The sequence below is a fragment of the Triturus cristatus genome, chromosome 5_2 (genome assembly GCF_964204655.1).
Source record: "Triturus cristatus chromosome 5_2, aTriCri1.1, whole genome shotgun sequence".
NCBI lineage: Eukaryota > Metazoa > Chordata > Amphibia > Caudata > Salamandridae > Triturus > Triturus cristatus.
The window spans coordinates 405,321,289-405,342,462 of record NC_140588.1 but is presented as its reverse complement, the minus strand read 5'-3'; the positions used below and the strand labels follow the sequence as shown (position 1 = coordinate 405,342,462).

Sequence of the window (21,174 nt, the reverse complement as noted above, 5' to 3'; positions counted from 1 at the left end):
CAAACGAGGAAAGAAATTACACCTTTTCAAACTATTTTGCAACACTAAGGGGACTATTAGGATGGCGGGCACCCTAGCGGTGCTGGGACCGTCCGCCAGTGGTGCGGCGGTCCCTCACCGGCAATTAGGATGCCACCGCCACCGTGGCATCCTCTATTCCCAGCATTGTGGTGGGAGGTGCTCACAGCACCGCCCGCCACAATGCTGGGAATGCACGTCATGCATTGGCATGCACAAGCTGACAGGCACTGCCTGCCACTTTGCCAATGCAGGGGGGTACCTTAGGTACCCCCCATGTGCACCCCCCACCCTCCCAACTTCCGGGGGGTAAGCTAAGGGCCCCCAAAGGCAATGTGGCCACTGAAAGGCTGATTCCCGCTGCCATCATAATATGGATGGCGGTGTCTAGCAGACACCACCACCATATCAGGCCCCTTTTCAGCCCGGTCACCTGTGTGACCAGCGGAAAACACGGCGGACGATCTTTCCATCTGCCGGGGTCTCCCCGCCATACTAATATGGCGGGGGGAAATGGCATGCGGGTGGAGGAGAATGTCGGGCGGATCGCCACCGCCATGCGGGCGGTGGCGATCCGCCCTACATTCTAATAGACCCCTTACAAAGCACTTCATAATGCAACTCCTAATCATTGGCAAGTAACCTGCGTTTCTTGAGTGGTACACTCTCTCTGTGGTCTCCTTCCTGAGGGAAGCACTATATTATAGGAGAGAATAACGTTTACGCCAAGCTTTCTCAAGAACTGCACTGAGCAATTGGAACACAATCCTACAAGCAAGTAGAACTGTACGGTTGTATGCTTGGATATGTTTTTTGGTTGTGTTTGATAGTAAAATGTGTGACTGCAAGATTTTGAATGATCATTTCTGATAAGATGGCCCTACAATGTAAAAATATATAATTTAATGTAAAGTTCTGTTTAAAAATTATCCCTGAATACACACTACTAGAGTAAAACGTACTCTGCTTTATGGGTGAACATAACTCCAGTCACATACTTTGTAAATTACTAGGCCTGAGGAAATTGTAAACATGCAATAGAAATGCACAAGAATTCTCTAAGTCTAGAATAACACAATTTTGTCGGAGGCTGATGGTATCTTTTGTGACTGTTTACCTGATGCATGACCTCATGAAAAATGGTCTAGTAAAATAGTTCCATTTCACATTTAACCATAAAAGCATCATTTTAAATTTCACAAAATCTTCTGAGAAACAAATTACAAAAATTCACATACCCCTGCACATTACTATTTTTGCTACTCCTTTGTAACTTTACCATAATTTGAACAATTTTTACTCAAAATGTCTTCAACTGGGTGCCTCGTCCATATAGAACTAGGCAGAATTCTTGAGCACCAAGGTTAGTAAAATTAAAAATTTGAGAAAAAAAATTCGATTTTTTTTTTAAATTACAAACAATGATTGCATTATTCACCTAAGGTCTCAGTTGCTTGCAGCTAGTCTAGGTCTCCCCCTGCCACAATTACAGTTATATCCAAAATCAAGCATTCAGGAGGACATTTTAACCTTTGAGCTATAAGCAAGTAAAGAAATTAACACCTGATTTCGAGTTTGGCTGGTGGGTCCATCATCAAAATCTTGATGGATAACCCTTCTATCCACCAAGTGCATTAGCTAATCACTTTCATATCAAGGTGAGTGATTCCGTCATGCAAATTTACCTGTGTATATATAGACAGGAATAGAGGGAGAGTGAAATATATCTCTCAAGTATACATTTGGGCTAGGGCACTGTAGGGATCAACACAAACGTAAATGCTTTGCGAACGTTTAACCATCATCACAAAACTTGATAGCCAGGGAGGCTATTTTGTTAAGTTAATTTCACTCAGCAAATTCATTTAGGATATCCTGTAACACTGTGGTGTTGCTATGCAATGTCCATGGCCAGATGAACAAAACTTTTTAATGACTAATAGATGATGCAAATCCTCTGTTTTGCTAAATCAGAGGGAGCACAACTGTTGAAAAGCAGTTTTGGATTTACTAAGCCCATTTACCAATTTGTAAAAGTCATTCCAATACGGTAAATGGGTATTAGAAATGGATTACAAATCACAATTTGAAAGGGGTTCATTATGGGTGTCGCCGGTGGACCTCTTCCCGTTGCAAATTGATGTACAAATTTCAGGAGCAATAGGCATTGGTCCAAAGGACTACTGCCAACTCTAACTGAAACTTTAAAAAAAAGAAAACTTTTTGTGAAAGCTGGCCCTTTTCCTTGAAGGAATTTGGGCTGCTTTAAAAAAATGGCTTTTTTTAAAAAAAGCAATCAAAAAGATAGTGCTCTGATGATGTCTGCAGGCCCCCAAACCTGTGATAGTGACCAATCAAAGTGAGTCACAAATTAAAACCCGGCTAATAAATATTCATTAATCCGTGCGATATGTAACTCACTACGATTCCTTATTTGTGAACGACCCATTAGCATGTAGGCTGGTATGCAAAATCGATTCACAAAAAGAAGGTGTGCATTTTGCCACCACTTTTGTGGATTGAATCTTAGTACATCTGGCCCCATACACTTTACCTTAAAGCCATTAATAGGTCAACACATGAAAAAACTCTTGCGAAGGGTAAATATATATAGGTTCAGACCCTTATATGTGTGTCAGATAGAAACTAAAATGGAACTTGAGGCAGAGGAGCAGCTGTTTGGTTGTGGTTCTCATGACTTTTTACTGCTTAGCTTCTTACCTGAATACAAGTTGCCCGGCAGGCCCATGCTTTGCAGGTAGTTGTGGCATCGCTCTTTATGTTCTTCCAAAGAACTGCGTTGCTTATAGCTTCTTCCACAGTATCCACACTTGTGAGGTTTGCCAACTGCAAAATGAATATTTGTGAACAGTTACACAACAGATTTTAATTTGAAGTTAGATTTGAGTGCAGCAAAGCAGTTTTCCAACACATTACTGTGTTTCACCTGACAGAAATGCTTCATTAAGAATGCTTTTTGAGATTAGATTTTTCTCTATTTTGTCACCCATGTTTGCGCTTTGTAACTTGAATTTCCCCACTTCTTAGAACCATTCAAACAATAACACCTATTTTGGAACTATCCTGCATGCATCTCAGACGCTCCTCCTCCTTCCAGTGCTTTAGGAAATATCTAAAAACACTTCAGTTTTCCTCTTCCTGCCACCCACAGACTGACTAGAAACATCCCTCCACCTCCTTGGATGTCAGACAGTGCTTAGTTTGAGCCTGTGTTTGTCGGTGCTCAACACTGGCACTTATGACAGTTCACCAAATGATGTGACTGCTTGTCTGTTTGTGAGGTGAGCACATTAACAGTGTGTTGAATAATTCAGTACACATTGAAAATTAATAATGCCAGACCTCCAGGACGTTTTTAAGCTTTGGGAGGCCTGGAATAGTCTGAATTTTCACACTTGTAGGAGTGTGATGCTTACTAGCCTTGTTGATACTGTAATGGCAGCATAAGTAGAGACATTGTTGAGCAAGCTGCAGTGACCTCCTTAGAAAGGCCCTGGCATGTTGATTCTAAGATGTAGGTTTATTGTATAAGTTATATCTAAGTTACAGGTTCAGAGTAAATGCCCCACCAGGAGCAGCATCCTTGCTGCTCAGCCCACTCTCTCAAACTGACATACATATCCACCAGGCACTCATCAATACTCTAATAAATCACACTCACACTGGCTGAGCAGTAGGGAATTGGGAACTATAGAGAGGATGTGTAGCAACAGCCACAGGTAACAAGACTTCTCCTCCCCTTAGGGAAACAATTGAAAATACCAACAGCTGTAAATTGGAAACAAACAATGAACCTGTCCCATAAATATTAAACTCAGAAATCAACAATTACAGAGGACAAAAGATGGAAATGATTGCTAAATCAGTCCTATAAATATTTGACTCATAAATAATAAAAATAAGTAAATCTTCTACAGGACTTAGGGAACTAATACACTTCCTACTGCACACTGTTAATCCTTGACCCCTTAGGAAAAACACCCACAGTATCACCAGGGTGCAACACACACACATTCACCCTATACTGCAACACACTAGAACATTAAGGTGCCCACACAAACTACCCCTACACTTCTCCTTAAATCCTTGGGAAGGACACTACACATCATTAGGGTGCAACACAAATGCCCCTACAACTCAGAATCCTTAACCCCTTAGGAAGGACATTACACAACATTAGGGTGCAACATACTTGTTCCTACCTCTCATCCTAACATCTTTAAAAGGACATTACACAACATTCCATTACATCACCCTGACACTGGCTGAGCAGCAGGGAACTGGGAACTATGGAGAGGATGCGTAGCAGCAACCACAGGTTACAAAACATGGTTTATACAAAGAGACAGTGTTTTGCTTTTTGGTTTTATGTCTTTGAGTAGAAGGGATTAGAAATAGACCAGCATGCTCTTATTTTGGTCTTATTTTTTAGTCCACTATGGGAAAATATTTTGTTTTGATAAATTGATGAAACGCTCTGTGGCATAATAGAAAAAATAATGGATTCTTTTTATGAACACAGAAAATTTCAAGTTCTGCCTACCTGTGTCTTGTTGGGCCACTAAATGGTATAGCGAATTGTAGTTTGGGCATGGTTATTCTTAGCGGCTGCCAAGCAGTCAATCAGAATAGCATAAACTCAAAAAAAAAACTTGGTTGGTGGAATGCAGCCAATAAGCTTTGTTACAACAGAAGATTGTTCGTCAATTTTGGTTGGCTGCCTTGCAGCTAATAAGAACAGGTCTTTGGATTTAGGTCTTTCTAATTCGCAACTTGATAGCCATTTAGAAAGAAACTGTAAAACCAACCATCAATTGCATCATTTAAGTTTCCCTGCATGGTGGTCGGGTCACCAATCTAGGAGCTGCTCATAGTACCCTACAGAACAGCTTCTTCACCCCAATTATTTATATTTGCACCCAGGGAAGTGGATGCCTTAAATGGCAGATTTGCTTGGTGATTTTCTTCGTCACATCATGGATTCTATTTATATATTTTCTCTACAAACATTCAGGCCAATGATTGTGTGGGTACTAAAACTGGGTAATGTGTTAATCTTTGGTACATTTTGCTTGAATTTTCATCAATATTATTGATCTGGACAGTGGGACATAGAATGATAAAAATGTCTGCACAAAATATCGCTCTACCTGCATTCTCAGTAGGTATTTGCGTTGGGACAAAGAGACACACAGCGGTCCTTTGCATTAATTAACTTTGTCTTGTTGAACCACTGGATGTGCTGGGTACTCAACAGACCAGGCCAGAAGACCTCAGGGTGCACTGTTACCCTCTATGATGTATATATTCTGTTAGCACTAGGAGAACTTCACTTCCCAGTGCTGCCAATGTGGTTCCTTCACACAGCCCTGAATGCTATAGTGTTATGGAAGGAAAAGGACCAGCCGCGACCCGTGCAGGTAAGAGCGGTGGGGCCCAGTGAGGGGGAGGGTATTTCGACGGACAATGATGAGGGAAAATTAAGTAAATAAATAATTTTCCCTTGTCATTGTCTGTCGAAATCCCCCCCACCGCCCCCCCCCGCTCTTACTTGCATGGGCCGTGGCTGAAAATGACACACTTAGAGGGTCATTAGTCCAGTGACAAAGTCCGCCCGCCATACCCCCGGGAATCGGGACTGCCCGCAATGCTAGCGGCGGTCTTTCACCCTCCATTAGGATGCGCCCGCCACACGGGCAGGCGCATCGTGCATTTGCACCGCCCGCCACAATGCCACAAAGGCAGGTTGTGCCTTTCAATGCACAACGTGACAGGCACCGCGCGGTGTCTGCCACATTGTACATTGAAATGCAGGGGGGGACCATAGGTACCCCCCATGTGTACCCTCCACCCCCCAGAGTCCCTGGGGGCCCACAACGGGCCCCTGCAAGTAAACTCTGCATGCATTTCCGTGGCGGCAATGCCGCCATGGAAAAGCATGTTTCCGGCACCATTGTGGACTTGTAGACCGGGCGGAAAAGCGGCGGACGGTCTTTCCGTCTGCCGCGGACCCCCCAGCCATCGTAATATGGCGGGGGTCTTTGCAGCATGGATGGCGGGCGGATCGCCCCTGCCGGGCCGTCGGTGACTACCGCCGGCCCGGCGGGGGTTTTCCGCCCGCCATCCTAATGGGGCCCTTAATGTCTCCAGATAAAATACTGGAAAGAAGGCAAATGTAAGGTTTTATCAGCTTTGCTATCATATTTTACAGCATGTACACAAAATGGAGGTACCTGGAACAATGAGAAGGTTGACACGCCCAAATTTACTGGTCATTATTGTAAACCCTGAGGCGAGGGACAGATACTTGCGGCGCATCTTGAGCACTGCACCTACCAGAATGTGTCCGCAGGTGACCTGTGAGAGCATCTCTCCGTCGGCATGCATAGTTACACAAGTGGCACTTGAAAGGCTTTTCACCAGAGTGCAACTTGATGTGGCGTAGGAGGTTGCCTTTCTGGGTAAAGGAAGCGCCACATTGATTGCACTGGAAAGGGCGTTCCCCTGCAGGGAGAGAGGGAAGGAGAGGAAACATGTGAGAACAGAGCACAACATAATACAAGAGAAAGAATTCAGCGAGAAGGTTGTTTCCCCACTGGTGCTTTGCGGCTTCCCGGGGCTGCAGGTTTGATATAACACAAGGCTTTCAGACTAGACCTGCCAGCTCCTTAACGCTTCACTGACTGGGTCAATTTGATCTGAAAATCTAATTTTTTTTCCCTCCAAATCAGAATGGCACATCACGATGCAAATTCAAACTCATTTAAATAAAGTGACTGCAACATTTTGTGTTGAAGAGCCACTCTTCCTGATCAGCAGTTTTGGAATAAACCAATATCCAATTTTGCATGTTGTGGCATTTGGTGGGGATTTTTTTTAATGTGGCTTTTTTCAAAGGGTCTTTAAAATATGCCACTGAAGCAGCAAATAAAAAGGAAACTCATTAAAAATGCATTTCAGGATCACAAGTTCATTTCAGCGTTACATTCTTATATTTAAATGAAAGGCACTTCATTATAAGTGTTATAATAACTTCTTTTCATTTACATTTTCCCATGTATTTTCCTTTTCAATTTCTTCTCCATTACCTGTCTGTCCTTAAGCGGACAAATCAGGAAAGAGACAGGAGACAGAGATGAGGGTGGGAGGAGGCGGGGTGGGATGGACACAGAGAGAGGGGAACGGGAGAGCCACAAGAAAGAGGAGATGGCTACAAACAGTGAAACAAGAGCAAAAGAAAGAAAGCGATGGAGGCAAAAAAAAAAAACCACACACTATTATGGAAAATCCAGCCTCTGTAGTCAAAGTCGTGGAGCCTTTTAGTCACAGTACAAAATGGTTCGAACTAGCATAAGACACCCCTAGCCCCATGAGCACAAAATATTTACGAATATAAAATGCAATAATTATTAATAAAAATAATAAACAACACAGATTTAACATCTAAAGTTTTCAATATTTATAATTCGTCTGTGCCTTAGGTGTTACATTTTAGAAATTGCTAGGCATGCAGGGAGGTTCTGAAGCCTTTTTTTCTGGTTCATTTGATGCATGTCATGGGCATTCTGTGTGAATTTACAGCTCATTAGCAGACATCAGTTTGTTGTTTATTTCTTTAGCCTGCAGTGGTTTGTACACTCACCCATCACCACTGCGTGTTCTGCAGTTGGTTGTGGTTGCATTAACACGACATTAACCCCTCACCCTAACAAAGCAGTACATGCTGGTACATTTTAACAGGTGGTAAATACACCGTATCGTCAAATGTTTTTAACACCGTCTTTTTATTTTACAAAATAAAGAAAAGCAGCCATTGTCAGTAAAACTAATTGGGTGGAAAGTTAATGTATACATTAACGCTCTAAAAGTTATATGCCGCTCCTTTGCATATTTGTGTAACATGCTGTCATATTTTCATATATGTTACTTGACAGAAATCACGTATTTAAAGAAGAGCATCACACAGGTCAAGCAAATAAATTGCACAGCAAACCAATGACCCTGTAATGTTATGACAACACACACATGTATGCATAGGGCAGGTGGTCCAGATGTCATCACGTTTTCATACTGATATTATTTGCAGTTATTAATTAATTAATTCACATCAGACTATATCTGGTCACATATTCATGACACAGGGACTTGTAACATGCAGGAAAAACAAGAACTGATAATGCTGAGCAGTTGGGCACCACTTGACTGAATAAAGACACAGGACAGGTGGGGTTTCTTGATGGTGCTTAACATTCAGGAGGGTGTGATAAGGAAGTGTTGCATCATACTTCATCCTTGAGATGAAGATGTTGGGCCCTGAGCACTACCTTGCTGGCTCTTAGTTCTGTGGGATGGGCCTTAACTACTTTTATGACTTTCACAGTACCTGCGTTTAGGTCTGACTGCAGACAGCTTTGGTGGTCTGGGAGAAGTTTTGGTGAGGGTGTGTCTGCTCCCGCCTCACTTAAAGCTCTTGGCTCTTTGATGTCTCAAGGAGGTTTGGACAAACATCAGTCTGAGTCAGGGCTGCGTGTTGGGCCCTTCTCTTTTCAATCTCATTATTTCTGACCTTCCCTTCAATCTGGACACTAGCAACGCCCATTAGCATGCATCCTCTATGCTGATCATATAGTTCTGTTGAGTAGGACCAAAGTAGGCTTTCGAATACTGCTAGATGCCTTAGGTAAATACACCTTCAAATCACATCTTGAAATCAATCTTTAAAAGACTAAGGTCATTACATTCCCTAGAACCGAGTAAAAACCTAGTTCATGGTTCCAAAACAGATCAAAGCTTGTGTAGGCTCTGGAATACATGTACCTTGGGGTCATTGTTGGCTGTAGAGATGTTTTTTAAACCCACAAAACGTCAATTAAATCCAATGTCGTCCTCATTGGTGTCAGCTTTCTTTATTATACAAAAGGAACTTTGGGGTCAGTCAATGCTCCCACTGCTGCATGTCCTGAATGCTAAACTCCTGCCAACCATTTTATATGGATGTAATCCATTGTTTGTGGGGGGGGAATCCAGACATGAGAGTCACACTCACCTCATGGTCTACAGACAGCTCATTTGTCTGACCCATAATGCTTTCTCCTCTCACGTAAGACCTAAGTCTGGGCTTGTAAACCAACCACTGGCAATGCAAGGAGAGTTCTTAAAATGTTGTTTTAAATTAAGTAAAATCCGTCACACTACCTTGGATTATATGCTCTGGAGATAATTATCAAATCCTGTCTGCAAATCCCCTTTTAGAGTCTACCTTGAACACAGCTTGTGTCCCTTTATCCTGAAGATTTATGGAAGATGCCTGTTTCCTCTTTTGCAGTATATAAAAAAATCATCAATTCTAGTATGTGCCAGGTGTCGTTCCTTGAAGACAAGCAAAGGATTATAAGGAGATCGCATGCATGGATCATGATAAAGAGCTATTGTGATCCAGGCATGCCATCTTATCTGGCTAGTTGCTTTTTGAAACATAGCATTTCTTGAACCAATGCCTGGGAGGCTTACCCATTCTGAACCACCAACCTCGATGGCTGAATCAGTCTTCCGATAAATCATGCAGATGGTCCCATCAAGCACAAGAGATATTAACTAATAAAATATGTATCTGTCTTTCATTACTCTCTGAATGAAGATCCCTGTTGCATGCCCATTTTATTCAACTGGAGGTACCCTGGTGTGGGCAAGCAGTCACTGAGTGCTATAATGGGCTCAACATTCGCCTTAACACCCAGACTATTACATTCTTGGCTTTAGCATTGAAAAGGCTGACAAATTCTACACAGGCACCTTGACATTTTTTCTTTAATTTTAAGATTTGATAATATTGAAAGGTGCAAAACCAAATATTTTTATTGGCACCTGGGCACTTTGCCATCTCCCAGGACTATGGCATCTTCTTTGCATTAGGCAATATCTACTGCATTGTTCACATTTTTTAAATATATATTATACATTTGCACAAACTGTTCCGTGTGTTGGCATCTCAGCACTCTATATGAAATAAGTTGCTTTGACTTGTATCATGTATTTTTTAGACCTGGCATCCTTGGCGTGGTGCTGACTTAATTTTTGCTGGCTTCAGGACTCTGCACACTTTACCACTGCTAACCAAAGCTAAAGAGCTTGTGCTCTCTCCGTAAAAACATGGTAGAATTGAATTACACCCAATTGGCATATTTAATTTACTTGTAAGTCCTCAATAAAGAGGTACTGCATGTAAATCAATGGTATTACTGGTCCTGCAGCACTGATTGTGCCACCTACTTAAGCAGACCTTTAAGCATTTCTCAGGCCTGCTATTGCAGCCTGTGTGCAGTTATAAATTGCCATTTTGGCCTGGCAAAATAAACCTTTCACCAGGCCGAATCCTTCCTTTTTATACATATAAGTCATCCCTAACGTAGGCTCTAAACAGCCCAGAGGGCAGGGTGCAGTGTATTTAAAAAAAAGTTGGACATGAACTTTCAAGTTTTATGTGTCCTGGTAGTGAAAAACTCCTAAATTTGTTTTTCATTACCGCAAGGCCTACCTCTACCATGGGATAACATTGGAGTTACCATATTACATTTAATAAGCTGTAACTTCCAATTGGGAGCAGGTTAACACACTGAGTTTGATGTCTAAAGAATTGTTATTAAAAGCCCTCTTTAGTGGAAAAGTCAGACCTTTAGTCACAATTCTCAAAATGCCACTATTAGAAAGTTTACCTCAGGGCACATAACTCGTGCACCCATCTGTCGCACTGCGGTATGGGAAAACATCCCTCTTTTGGAACCATTGCTCTTAAGTTATCCATTGTCATCACTTGATACCAGTTAATTATTTAATTCCTTATTCCATCACTCTTCCGGGCTCATTAAGTCACTGCGGAGACAGCATGATTCCACCTTATTTCTTTATTTGACTTTTTCATATGTACCCTGCGTGCCCATCCAGGCATTTCAAAGCGACACGTAAAGGGAAAGGTGAAATGTACAACAGAGTAGACTCATTACTATATTCCCAATGCATTTCAAGCCTAAAAGGCTCTTCTTCAGGGGACTCTGCAACAAATAAAAGAGACAGCTCAGCTAACTATTCACTGCTAAGCTTCACAAAACAATGTTACCATGCCCAATATCACCACCCTCATTACCCCACAACTCCCCTTCCTGCCTAGTATAAAAACCCATGTGCTAAAACACCATGCAAATCACTTTCCCTCGCTGTGTTCAACCCCCTTAGTATCCCAAAAATATGATGAAAACTACGGATCCCATAATGCACACCCCAGTGCCACGACATGATTAAACTAAATGAAGTTAAATAAAACGGATCAAAGTAAACCTACCCTTACTCTCTTACTCCACCCTCGTTTCCCCTACACTAGTTTATGACAAAATCACACAGTTATCTACAAAAATAAATGCCATTGTGTTAACAAACAAATGCATAAAGAAGTCCATTGTTCCATAAGTAAATCCACTGTAACTGAAAAAATGCAGGTGAAATAAACCAATGAAACCACTGTCCTGGGAATCAGCTGCAGATGTCCACATCTAATATGTGCGGTCGTAACTTCATAATATCCACTCCAGTTTTTTGCAGTCTCCATAGTGATGCTGCCTTCTTTGACTCAATTTTCACAACCTTCAACTTCGTCCATGGGGTGAAAACTCGATTTGGGACGGTGATTGCAAAGCAAGAAACATTTGTGGTAAGAATGCACTCCTTCCCTTGTTTAATTTTTCATTATACAAAAGTATATCATCTGGTAGTGTGTGCGATCAGTGCAGATACATAAGTATACCTCAGGGCACATAACTCGCGCACCCATCTGTCGCACTGCGGTATGGGAAAACATCCCTCTTTTTGAACCATTGCTCTTGTTTTATCCATTGTCATCACTTGATACCAGTTAATTATTTAATTCCTTTTACATCACTCTTCCGGGCTCATTATTAGAAAGTTGGCATTTTCTTGTCCTAACAATTTGGAGCCTGCAGTCTGATGCTGGGTCCCATGACTAGGTGTTGGTGGCAGTTGGTATGTGTGTATTTCCTCCAGACAGTAAGATAAAGAGAAGATAGATGTTGGCAGGTTGGGCCACTCTGAGTTAACTCAGGGGGTGGCGCTATCAACTACCACAATTGCACATCAGAAAGGCTCTGCCTCAGCACTCTTACAAAGGGGTTGTCACTGGTCTTATGTGACCTCAGACAAGCTTGGGCCAGGACTTGAAGGAAGGGGATGCCTAGAATTTCAGGGGCGTGGAAAACTCTAGAAGTTTCCTGTACTTCAAAGTGGGCACCAGGTATAAATATTAGGACCCTTAAATAAAACTCTTCAATACACTTCTGGAACAGTACGAAAGATTGCTGTGCTGCTGAAAGGACTGCCACTCTGCTGTACTTCTGCCCTGAAGGATTGCCGCTCTGCTGTGTTGAGCTGCTGCTCTGCTGCCTTCTTGCCTGGGTCAGAAGGCCTGGACCTGCATCCAGGACCCTGGAGTAAATCCAAGGGCAAGTTGGCCGGCCTGCTGATCTGAAGTCTCAGAGTTAGAACAAGCTTCCAACCACCTGGAAGGTGCTCTGCCAGCCCATCTGTGTATCCAGCAGAACCAACACATCTCCTCTGTGGCGCATCTCCCACAGCAAAGGGCATCATCATTGCTGCTCGATGCATCGCCTTCGGAATTGATGCCTCACCTGCTATGCGGACTTCCCATACGCAAGGACATTGCATCACCAATCCCAGCACATCCCCTTGCCCCACGGAGCCCAAAGGAACCGCCACTGTGTGAGGCATCTCCACGCAAGGACATCGCCTTGCACTTTTACTGACGCCACTTGACACATCTCCTCGCTCGGTCGCTCGGACCTCACAACAGCTCTGCAGTGTGACGCATCCTCGACACGGATGCCCCGCATTTTTTGCAACCAGGATTAAATTACTGTGTTCAGTGGGTCCAAGTGGGTCCCTGTAGCCGTCTTAAGCTTTATCGCAGTCAGACTGAACTTGTGACTTCGTCCCAGTCCAGCACGACCAGATAACCATAGTTGGTACCTTGTGCTTTTTGACGCTATTTTCACTGAAGTCTTCAAGACTGTATATTTCCGTTTCTACTGACTGGATTTTTGTTGTTATAGTCTTAATCTGTTTATTAATGTTTACTCTTGTTTTCTAAATTGATGTGGGATTTTTCTTGTGTTGTGTTGTCACTTTATTACTGTTTGAAGTGTTGCATAAATACTTTGCACATTGCCTCTGAGTTAAGCCTGACTGCTCTGTGCCAGGCACCCTGCCACTATATTGCAAGGATGCCTGCTCTGCAGGGGCCATTTTTTATGTGCAGTAAGGAATATCTTCCTGCGCATAAACAACCATTAAAGGTGATTTGATCTTTCCATGTGTGCTGCAGCACACATGGAAAGAGCAAAATACGAAGAGTAATTAATATTCGCCATACTAAGACCAAGTATTCCCTGGCATTCGTTTTTGGCGCTGCCTCGGCCTTGAAAATCTGAGGCAGTACCACAAAGCAATGTGTGTTGCAGTGGAATGCCCAGTGCAACATCCATTGTATGCCCCTTTGCCACAGAAGACTGTGGCAGAAAGGGGCATATTTACAAGGTGCCGTTAAGCCACGTTAAGATGGCTTAGCACCACCTTGTAAATATGTGAAATGGCACTATGCCACCAGAGTGTCAAAATAAGTGATGCTCTAGTGGCGATAGGGGCTTGTAAATATGATCCTTAGACTTTGCAAATTCAGCTTATAATTTTATTGAGTAAAAAAGTACCTGTGCTCTGTATGCAGATCCAACTAAATCACCCATCTTCGCAAATACCCTATGGCGCAGGGATGGGACATTATGCTAGTGGCTCTTCAAGGTGGTGCCGTAGCGAATGATGGGGATGTGCAACTTGCTGATTTACAATAGACATGATGGTGCCCGGGGTCTGACTACAAGACGTTGCTGTGCCCTGCCATACAGACAGTCACATATCCAGGAAATCCCCAATACACCACTAGTGATCACCAGAGCCCTACACGCTGCCGGGAGGGGGGGGGGGGTGCTTCATGCTGGTTTCATAGCTGCACACAGATACATGCCTTTCTTTAGCCCCTGTCTAGGCGAGCCATAAGAAGACATGGAACAGCGACTCGACTTACACAGTTTGGATGGCAGTTTGCAGTGTTGTAAGTTTGAGTTTTGAATATATTTTTATTGGGAAAAATAGGTCTTATTGGTATCCACATGTGACCTCTTATCACACATTGTCAATTTACACTATTGTATTTATAATGTTCAAGTCCGACCGATAGGTTATTATTATGTGATGGAATAGCCTATACATCGGGTATTGTGGTACTGGCATAGACAAGATAAGTCCCGATCATGCTGTGTATGGCCTTGCATCAAGTACAGCTGCCATGATGCGGCGACATGTGCGAGCAATAGCACACTGAGGCCTTTTCATATGTACCCAAATCAATGTATGTGTCTGTAAACAGGAATGATGTGTAAACATTAGCTTAATATCGTTGTCAACTGCACTATTGTAAGACACATGGACTCTATAACTTCGCAATGGACAAATACTTTATAGAAATATGATGCCAGTCATGAAAAAATCAAAAAATACCAATAAAGATATTTAAAAAAAAAAAAAATCAAACTAAATCACCCATCCGTTAAAAGGGAGTGTAAACTGGCAAAGCAGCGAGAGGTTGGCCTTTTATGTGCTATTACATGCAGGTAACGTTTATGCCTGCATGTCTTTGCATGCATTAGCACATAGTGCATTTGACTCAGATCTATTGGATTTGCCAATGCTTGTTGACTTACTGTTTATGTTTCCTCTTTAAACGCTCTTCAGAAAAAATGAATCGGGCGTTTCCATATAGATAGAGGCGAGGAAAATGGTGTTTGCTGGTTGACACAAAAAGAGAAACTGAGAGAGGTGTGGGAGATGGTGTTTACTAGTTGAGACAAAAATAGAAGCACTGAGTAAGTTAAATATACACATGTAAAGTGCTAAGATGTACAAGAAATGGGGATGGAGAAGAGATGGAGATGATATAAAGGAGGAAGTGAGCGGGTGAATTTGATTAGACATTAGGACATGAAATCCACATCAAGTGCCTTTGGCTGAGAAGTGATATTTGCATACATATTCAAGTGCCACTGTACTGTGAGGCCCAACAAGTCTGAAACATGCCCGTGACTGCTGAGGAGGTCATTGGCTGGTGCTCCTAGTTGCTAAGTCCCCTCCTGCCATCATGAAATCCCTGTGAGGGTGATACATGGGCTAAGTATCAACTATAACCAACAGACCAAATGGCTCACAGACCACATTAACTTCAGGCCCAAGAGCATTTAGTGAATCTTTGTGTGACATGGGGTAAAACATAAAAAAGAGTAGGGGCCTAATTACGAGTTAGGCGGTCCTGAACCACCGCCACACTGTGGAACCGCCTGCAGTATTATGACTGCGGTGGTCAGACTGCCACGAGACCGCCGGCACCGCTGGGATTTTTCACCGGCAGGAATATACTGGCGGTGCCACAGCCGACACTGCCAAGCATATTCCGAGATGCCATTTCACAGCCCTTTTGAAAAGGCCCCCTGCCAGATGTGGTCCTGTGGGTGCATGCAGGGGGGGCATATGTACTGCTACCTGGATTTGCACCCCCTTTCCTGCACGGTGCGGCATGTATGCCAAACCATGCAGGAAGGTGCAGTCGGCACTCTGACTGTGGCGGTCTGAATGATAGGCTCTTCTAGCCTAGCAAACCGCCGCAATCAGACCTTCAAAGGACCCCCCGCCAGACCTGAATTTACCTCCTAATCTGGCGAATGGTCACACCATAGCTTTGGTGGTCCTACAGCGGATGGCACATTGCACCATCAGCTGTAGGACAGCCAAAGTCGTAATTACACTTGCAATTTCCCTCCCACAAGGAACCTACTGGAAAGGATCATCAAAGGGTCTCTTTACTTAATTTTTCCAATGCAGGTTGGTCTGCCCTGAAACCAGCCAAATCCAATGGGTAATTAGATTCTCACCTAGAAGTGACCATATGTCCCCAAATGCAGCCCAGAACATACCTGCACTCCCTATCTCAGAAACCTACAACAGGTATCTTCTTTAAGAAACAACAAGATGTTCTTATGAGGGTGCTGAACATGTAAAAACAAGAGGCATGCTACATTATGACAGTATGAGCAGGATGGTTTAAAACTTTACTTTAGGTTTCCTTCAAGAGGCTACATATCTGTCCAAACTGTGGGACATGCAAATCTCTGAAGCTTTCACCTCAGAACAGGAGCATTAACTCATGAGAGCCCTTGAGGTCTACAGCTCCATCTTCAGCAGATAATCTGGCAAAGGGTCACAGATTTATCTGTTGGTGGGCACAGACAATGTTCACCCTATCCACTGATGGCCACACTGGGTACTTGGCACAACCAATGCAGCAGCATTGGAAGTGATTTTGCAGTTAGGGGTCATAGTACCTTTCACCCAACATTGAATCAGTTCTGAAAAGGATTGAAGTAAATCATCCAGCTGCGATGTGCACTGTTTGCACCTTATCTCTTAAGATAAAGCACTGCTGACTTGCTGTATGCTTAGCCATATTGACTCCATTTCAACCAAGCACCACACTAGAGGATATTAGCAGGTGCTGTTTCTCTACTGGTATGAATATGATTATGTGCATGCCTTTCTAGTACAGGTTGAGCCAGCATAGGCCCAGTGCATTACAGACAGGCTGTCTCCACAACAGGCCCTCCACAACACCGGACTCCAATACCTCAAAAACCAAATCTCCTTCTACGCCCCAAGAGAAACCTCCGCTCAGCCGACTTCTCCCTAGCCACCGTCCCACGTTTTTATAGAACCAGGACAGGTCGAAGATACTTCTCCTACCTCGCAGCAAATACCTGGAACAAACTCCTCCTTCACCTCCGACAGATCCAGACACTACACCAATTCAGGAAGGATCTCAAGACCTGACTCTTGGAATGACCCCAACAGAGCTTCCCACCCCCACCCCTAGTACCATGAGACCCTCCTGGGTGAGTAGTGTGCTTTACAAAACCCTGATTGATTGATTGACAGTGCTGGCTGGTACTGGAGCATAGGTAATGAGATAATTTAAATAAAGGGCTGTCTACTTGTCCTTCTGTACCTATTAGTGGTGTTACGCCTACCCTTGAGATCTAGCATCATGGTCAAGCTGTTAGCTCCAGATTGGGAAGGTAAAGTGTATATGTAGGCCAAGGGACGTTGAAGACAAGAGACATTCAAGACAATAGAATTGCAAATAGCTGATATTTATGAGTGTCCAAGACATGGTAGCAGAACAGAAAGGGCCTGTACCTAAATTCAGGCATCATGATTACATTTTATGAAGGGTAGGGGAGAATTTATTCCTTGATACCCATGATGGTACTAACAAAACGTACTTGGGAGACCCAATAGCTACTAATAAAGCACTAGTCAATTAATATATTAGATAGTAGGAAAATTAGTGTTTAGGTGGCAGGAGTGGGGTAAAAACACATTATGTTTTTCCAGGGTACTGTGACAAAAGTGAAGTCTAAGAAATGCACACCAAAGATGTATTTCAAAGGTGTGTAGAATTAGTTTATTATAGTCTAGTGGTAGGGTCTAGCATGAGGTAGGGTCTCTCATCTCTGATTAGTATTTGCTGGAATTGCAGAATGTTGATGTGAAATTCTTAGAGTCTTTGATTAGCATAGCAGTCGCTAATGTCTTGATTATGTTTCTTACTTATTTCACCTATGTTGGTGATGCTCTATGATGCAGCTTGTTGAGCCTTAGTATTTCCAGACTGCCAAGAATTTCCCTTTCATTTGGTTCATCAGCAGATTGGGTTGACTGATTGATTGAGCAATTGTTTAATTGATTTGGAATGTTATAAAGTGCACAAATACCCAGAGAAAATATGTCCTGTAGCTAAACAGAAAAGAGTCATGGTGGAATGAAGTGTCGTGCTAGGGGAGTACAACTTGAACAAGGAGACATGTAACTGAGTGAGAAAGAGAAGAGGTATTTGTGGCAGAGATCCTTGAAAGCACATCTCTTGGAAATGGGCAGCCAAGGAAGTGCTTGGAGATAATTTGAAACACTAAACCTTCGGTTTAAGCCAAGATCAAGGCATGCATCTGCATTCTGAACTTGTTGCAATCTTTCAAAAGGGAAGACAGGAAGGCCAAGATATAGAGTATTGCAGTACTCTAATGGCGACAAGAATAGAGTCTAGACAACTGATTTACAAGACAGCATTTATAGAATAGGCAGAAGCATTATGATACTCCTTATCAGAGAAAAATACGTGATTGTCAGATAGTTGATCTGAATATAAAAAGTGATACCAAGATTTTGAGTAGACTTAGAAGGTGTGGGACAAAGGCCTAAGCCATCTGGCACCAGGCTATTGTCCAGGCAGTATTATTTTCAAATACCAACATGTCAGTCTTTTAGGAATTGAGTCATAAAGTATTTGTGGTGACCCAGATGCCAAATGCTCATGCAGTCATTAAATTGAGATTTATGCATGCGGAGATTGCTGTCTACGTGCAGATTAAGTTGTATATTATCTAGATAATCATGAAGGATAAAACAATGAAAAGGTAGAACATAGTGCAGCTAGAGGAGAAGCATGCAGATTAAACAGCTTGGGGTTGAGTGATGAGCACAGAGTGTCCCCCCCCATCGGACTGCTTTTTATGAAGGATGAAGAAGGAGGTAATGTAACAGCCTGAAAGTAATCTGTTAGAAAGAAGAAGAGCCACTGAAGAGCCGAATCTTTTATACCAAATTTAGCCAGGCATGAATATAGACTATAATTAGGTGCAATAAGGGCTGAGACCCTCACACTCCCACTTCTAATAACCTCATTAGTGCATCTATCTCACAGTGTGTTTTACCTGTGTGTAATTCATATAATCACTATTCGTTTGTGAATTTGAAATGATTTGTTTAGTGTCGGAAGTCTTTAAAATTTCAGTACCAACATATGAGAGTTCGTTGGTGACAATGATCATTTGCTTTTGTAAATTTGTTTTACTTAGTACCACATGTAAAATTATTATATAATGAATTCACTTAATATTGAATATAAAAATATTTTTTTATATTTATTTTCAAGTTGAATGCATTTTTAATGCTCCATATAGTTTACCACAGGGTGTCCAAATTGTTAAATGTAAGGACAAATACAAAAGTTGATTTAATTTGAAAAGAAATATTTTACATATTTTTATGTTAAATATGAATGTAAATTTGTCGTATCTATTTATTTCAAATGTAGAAGAAAAAACATTATGCCTTTGCACCATTAACTTTGTATTAAAACTTCAATAAATAGATGCATATTAAATGAAATTAAAGATATTTTCCTGACTCGATTCGGGTATCAGCCTGACCTGAACACCCAGATGCATGGGGGGTGGGTCTTCAGAGGAACCAACAATTGTCTAAGCAATATATGTACAAGCTTTAGGGTGTTTGTGATGGTTATGTATGTAAATACAAACTCATGAAAAGATTGCTTTAAAAATGTATTTTTTCTGAGGTTTAAACTAAAAAATCTTTTCCACCTAAATGTGTTTAATAATACATTAATATTATTTAATAATACAATACTTATTATTAAAACTGCTGTATAGTATTAATTAAAATTAATTTACTTATAATTTAATACAAAGTATTGGTAAATTAAAACAGGATAATAAAATATGTTATAATTAATTAATATATAAGTGCTATTTGTATATATTTTTTAACCTTAAATTATATTGATTTATATGTTTAACATTTTTAAATAGCTTCATTTAATTTAACATTATTATCTATGAGGGTTTTATTTTAATTCCCTAATTCCATTATTTTTATGGGAGGGAGTTAAAGTATTTTAGCAGTGTTAACACCAACGTGGTATGATATTAGGACATCAGCCTCCTCCAGTGGTGGATCCGTGATTGTTTGTATTTATTCATGAGCATAATATATGCTGCTTTCTAAAATTAGCTTCAAACATATTTTGCTCATTTACAACTCAATAGCTCTGAACCTCCTACGATATTTCAAGTCATCTTCTCTGCAGCAGATGTCCACAGTGTTGCAATTTCTGCTTGTCCCAGGATGTTAACTGTTTTAAAAATCATAAGGCAGGATGACTGTAGTTCTAATTCCAGCCCATCTATGATGCCAGATACGAATATCTGCTTGTGAATTAAGGTAACTAAACTTTTCTTAGTAAGTAGAATCAACACATTACATGTAAACATTTGTTTTTGTCTGATGTTTCTACAGAGTACCTTCAGCTAATTTTGAGGATTTTCTCCTTGCACGCAACAGTTATGAAGGCCCTATTATCCGACAAAGTAGTTCTCTATCTTGAGATTCACTGTAGGGGGTCTTTTTAATTTCACTTCTTTCTAATATCATGAATAGGTTGTCATCTCTGCTTTCAGGGATGGAAGTGGGGAATGCAGATCATCTCCGGGAGGTTAGTGATTACTCCCTCTCCTCCATATTAACTATGGACTATGATAATCAGGCATGGTAAAACTCTTCAAACACATTTCTGAATATGCGTAATTTCTGGAGAGAGCAAATTAATCTAGATGCTGTGATTATAGATGCATTTGGAATGCTTGTGATGCAAAGGTAATACTGCCAGCTCAAGATGCCTATTTAAAGCAGAACATTTGATAACTTGATCAATTATTGAACATCTTTAACTCTCGTGTCCTGAAGAAGGCACCCCTCAGTCAACTCATCAAGCAAAAACTATGTATACTTTTGAATTGTGGCTGTTGGATTCTCTGTTAGTGTGTTCAATTCAATCATGATTACTATGGGCGTTATTATGAGTTTGGGAGGTCGAGAACCGACATACCTGCATTCGTGGGACGACCTCTGTGAGCTTGGCCGTTTGACCACCATATTACGAGATGAACGGATTACTATTGAAAATACCACAGCGGAACCGCTGACATCACCAGCACACCGCAGACCGCTGGGGTTGGGGAAAAGCAGCTGCCATAGTGCGGTACAGAGGAGTTCCTCCGCTGTCTGTATTACAAATTGGTTTTCCGACGAACCGAC

General features: G+C 41.8%; 1 protein-coding gene across 17 annotated transcripts in view; it reads right to left on the bottom strand.

Annotated features, from left to right (window-relative positions):
* Window positions 1–21,174, bottom strand: part of IKZF1 (IKAROS family zinc finger 1) — a 262,341-nt gene that overhangs the window by 46,678 nt on the left and 194,489 nt on the right. For all 17 annotated transcript variants that reach the window (XM_085607276.1, XM_085607278.1, XM_085607277.1 and 14 more), the window contains 2 exons: window positions 6,376–6,543; window positions 2,740–2,865 (listed from right to left, as the gene is read on the bottom strand). In XM_085607276.1, coding sequence (XP_085463402.1) covers window positions 2,740–2,865; window positions 6,376–6,543 — 294 coding nt within the window. The remainder of the gene's footprint in view (window positions 1–2,739; window positions 2,866–6,375; window positions 6,544–21,174) is intronic.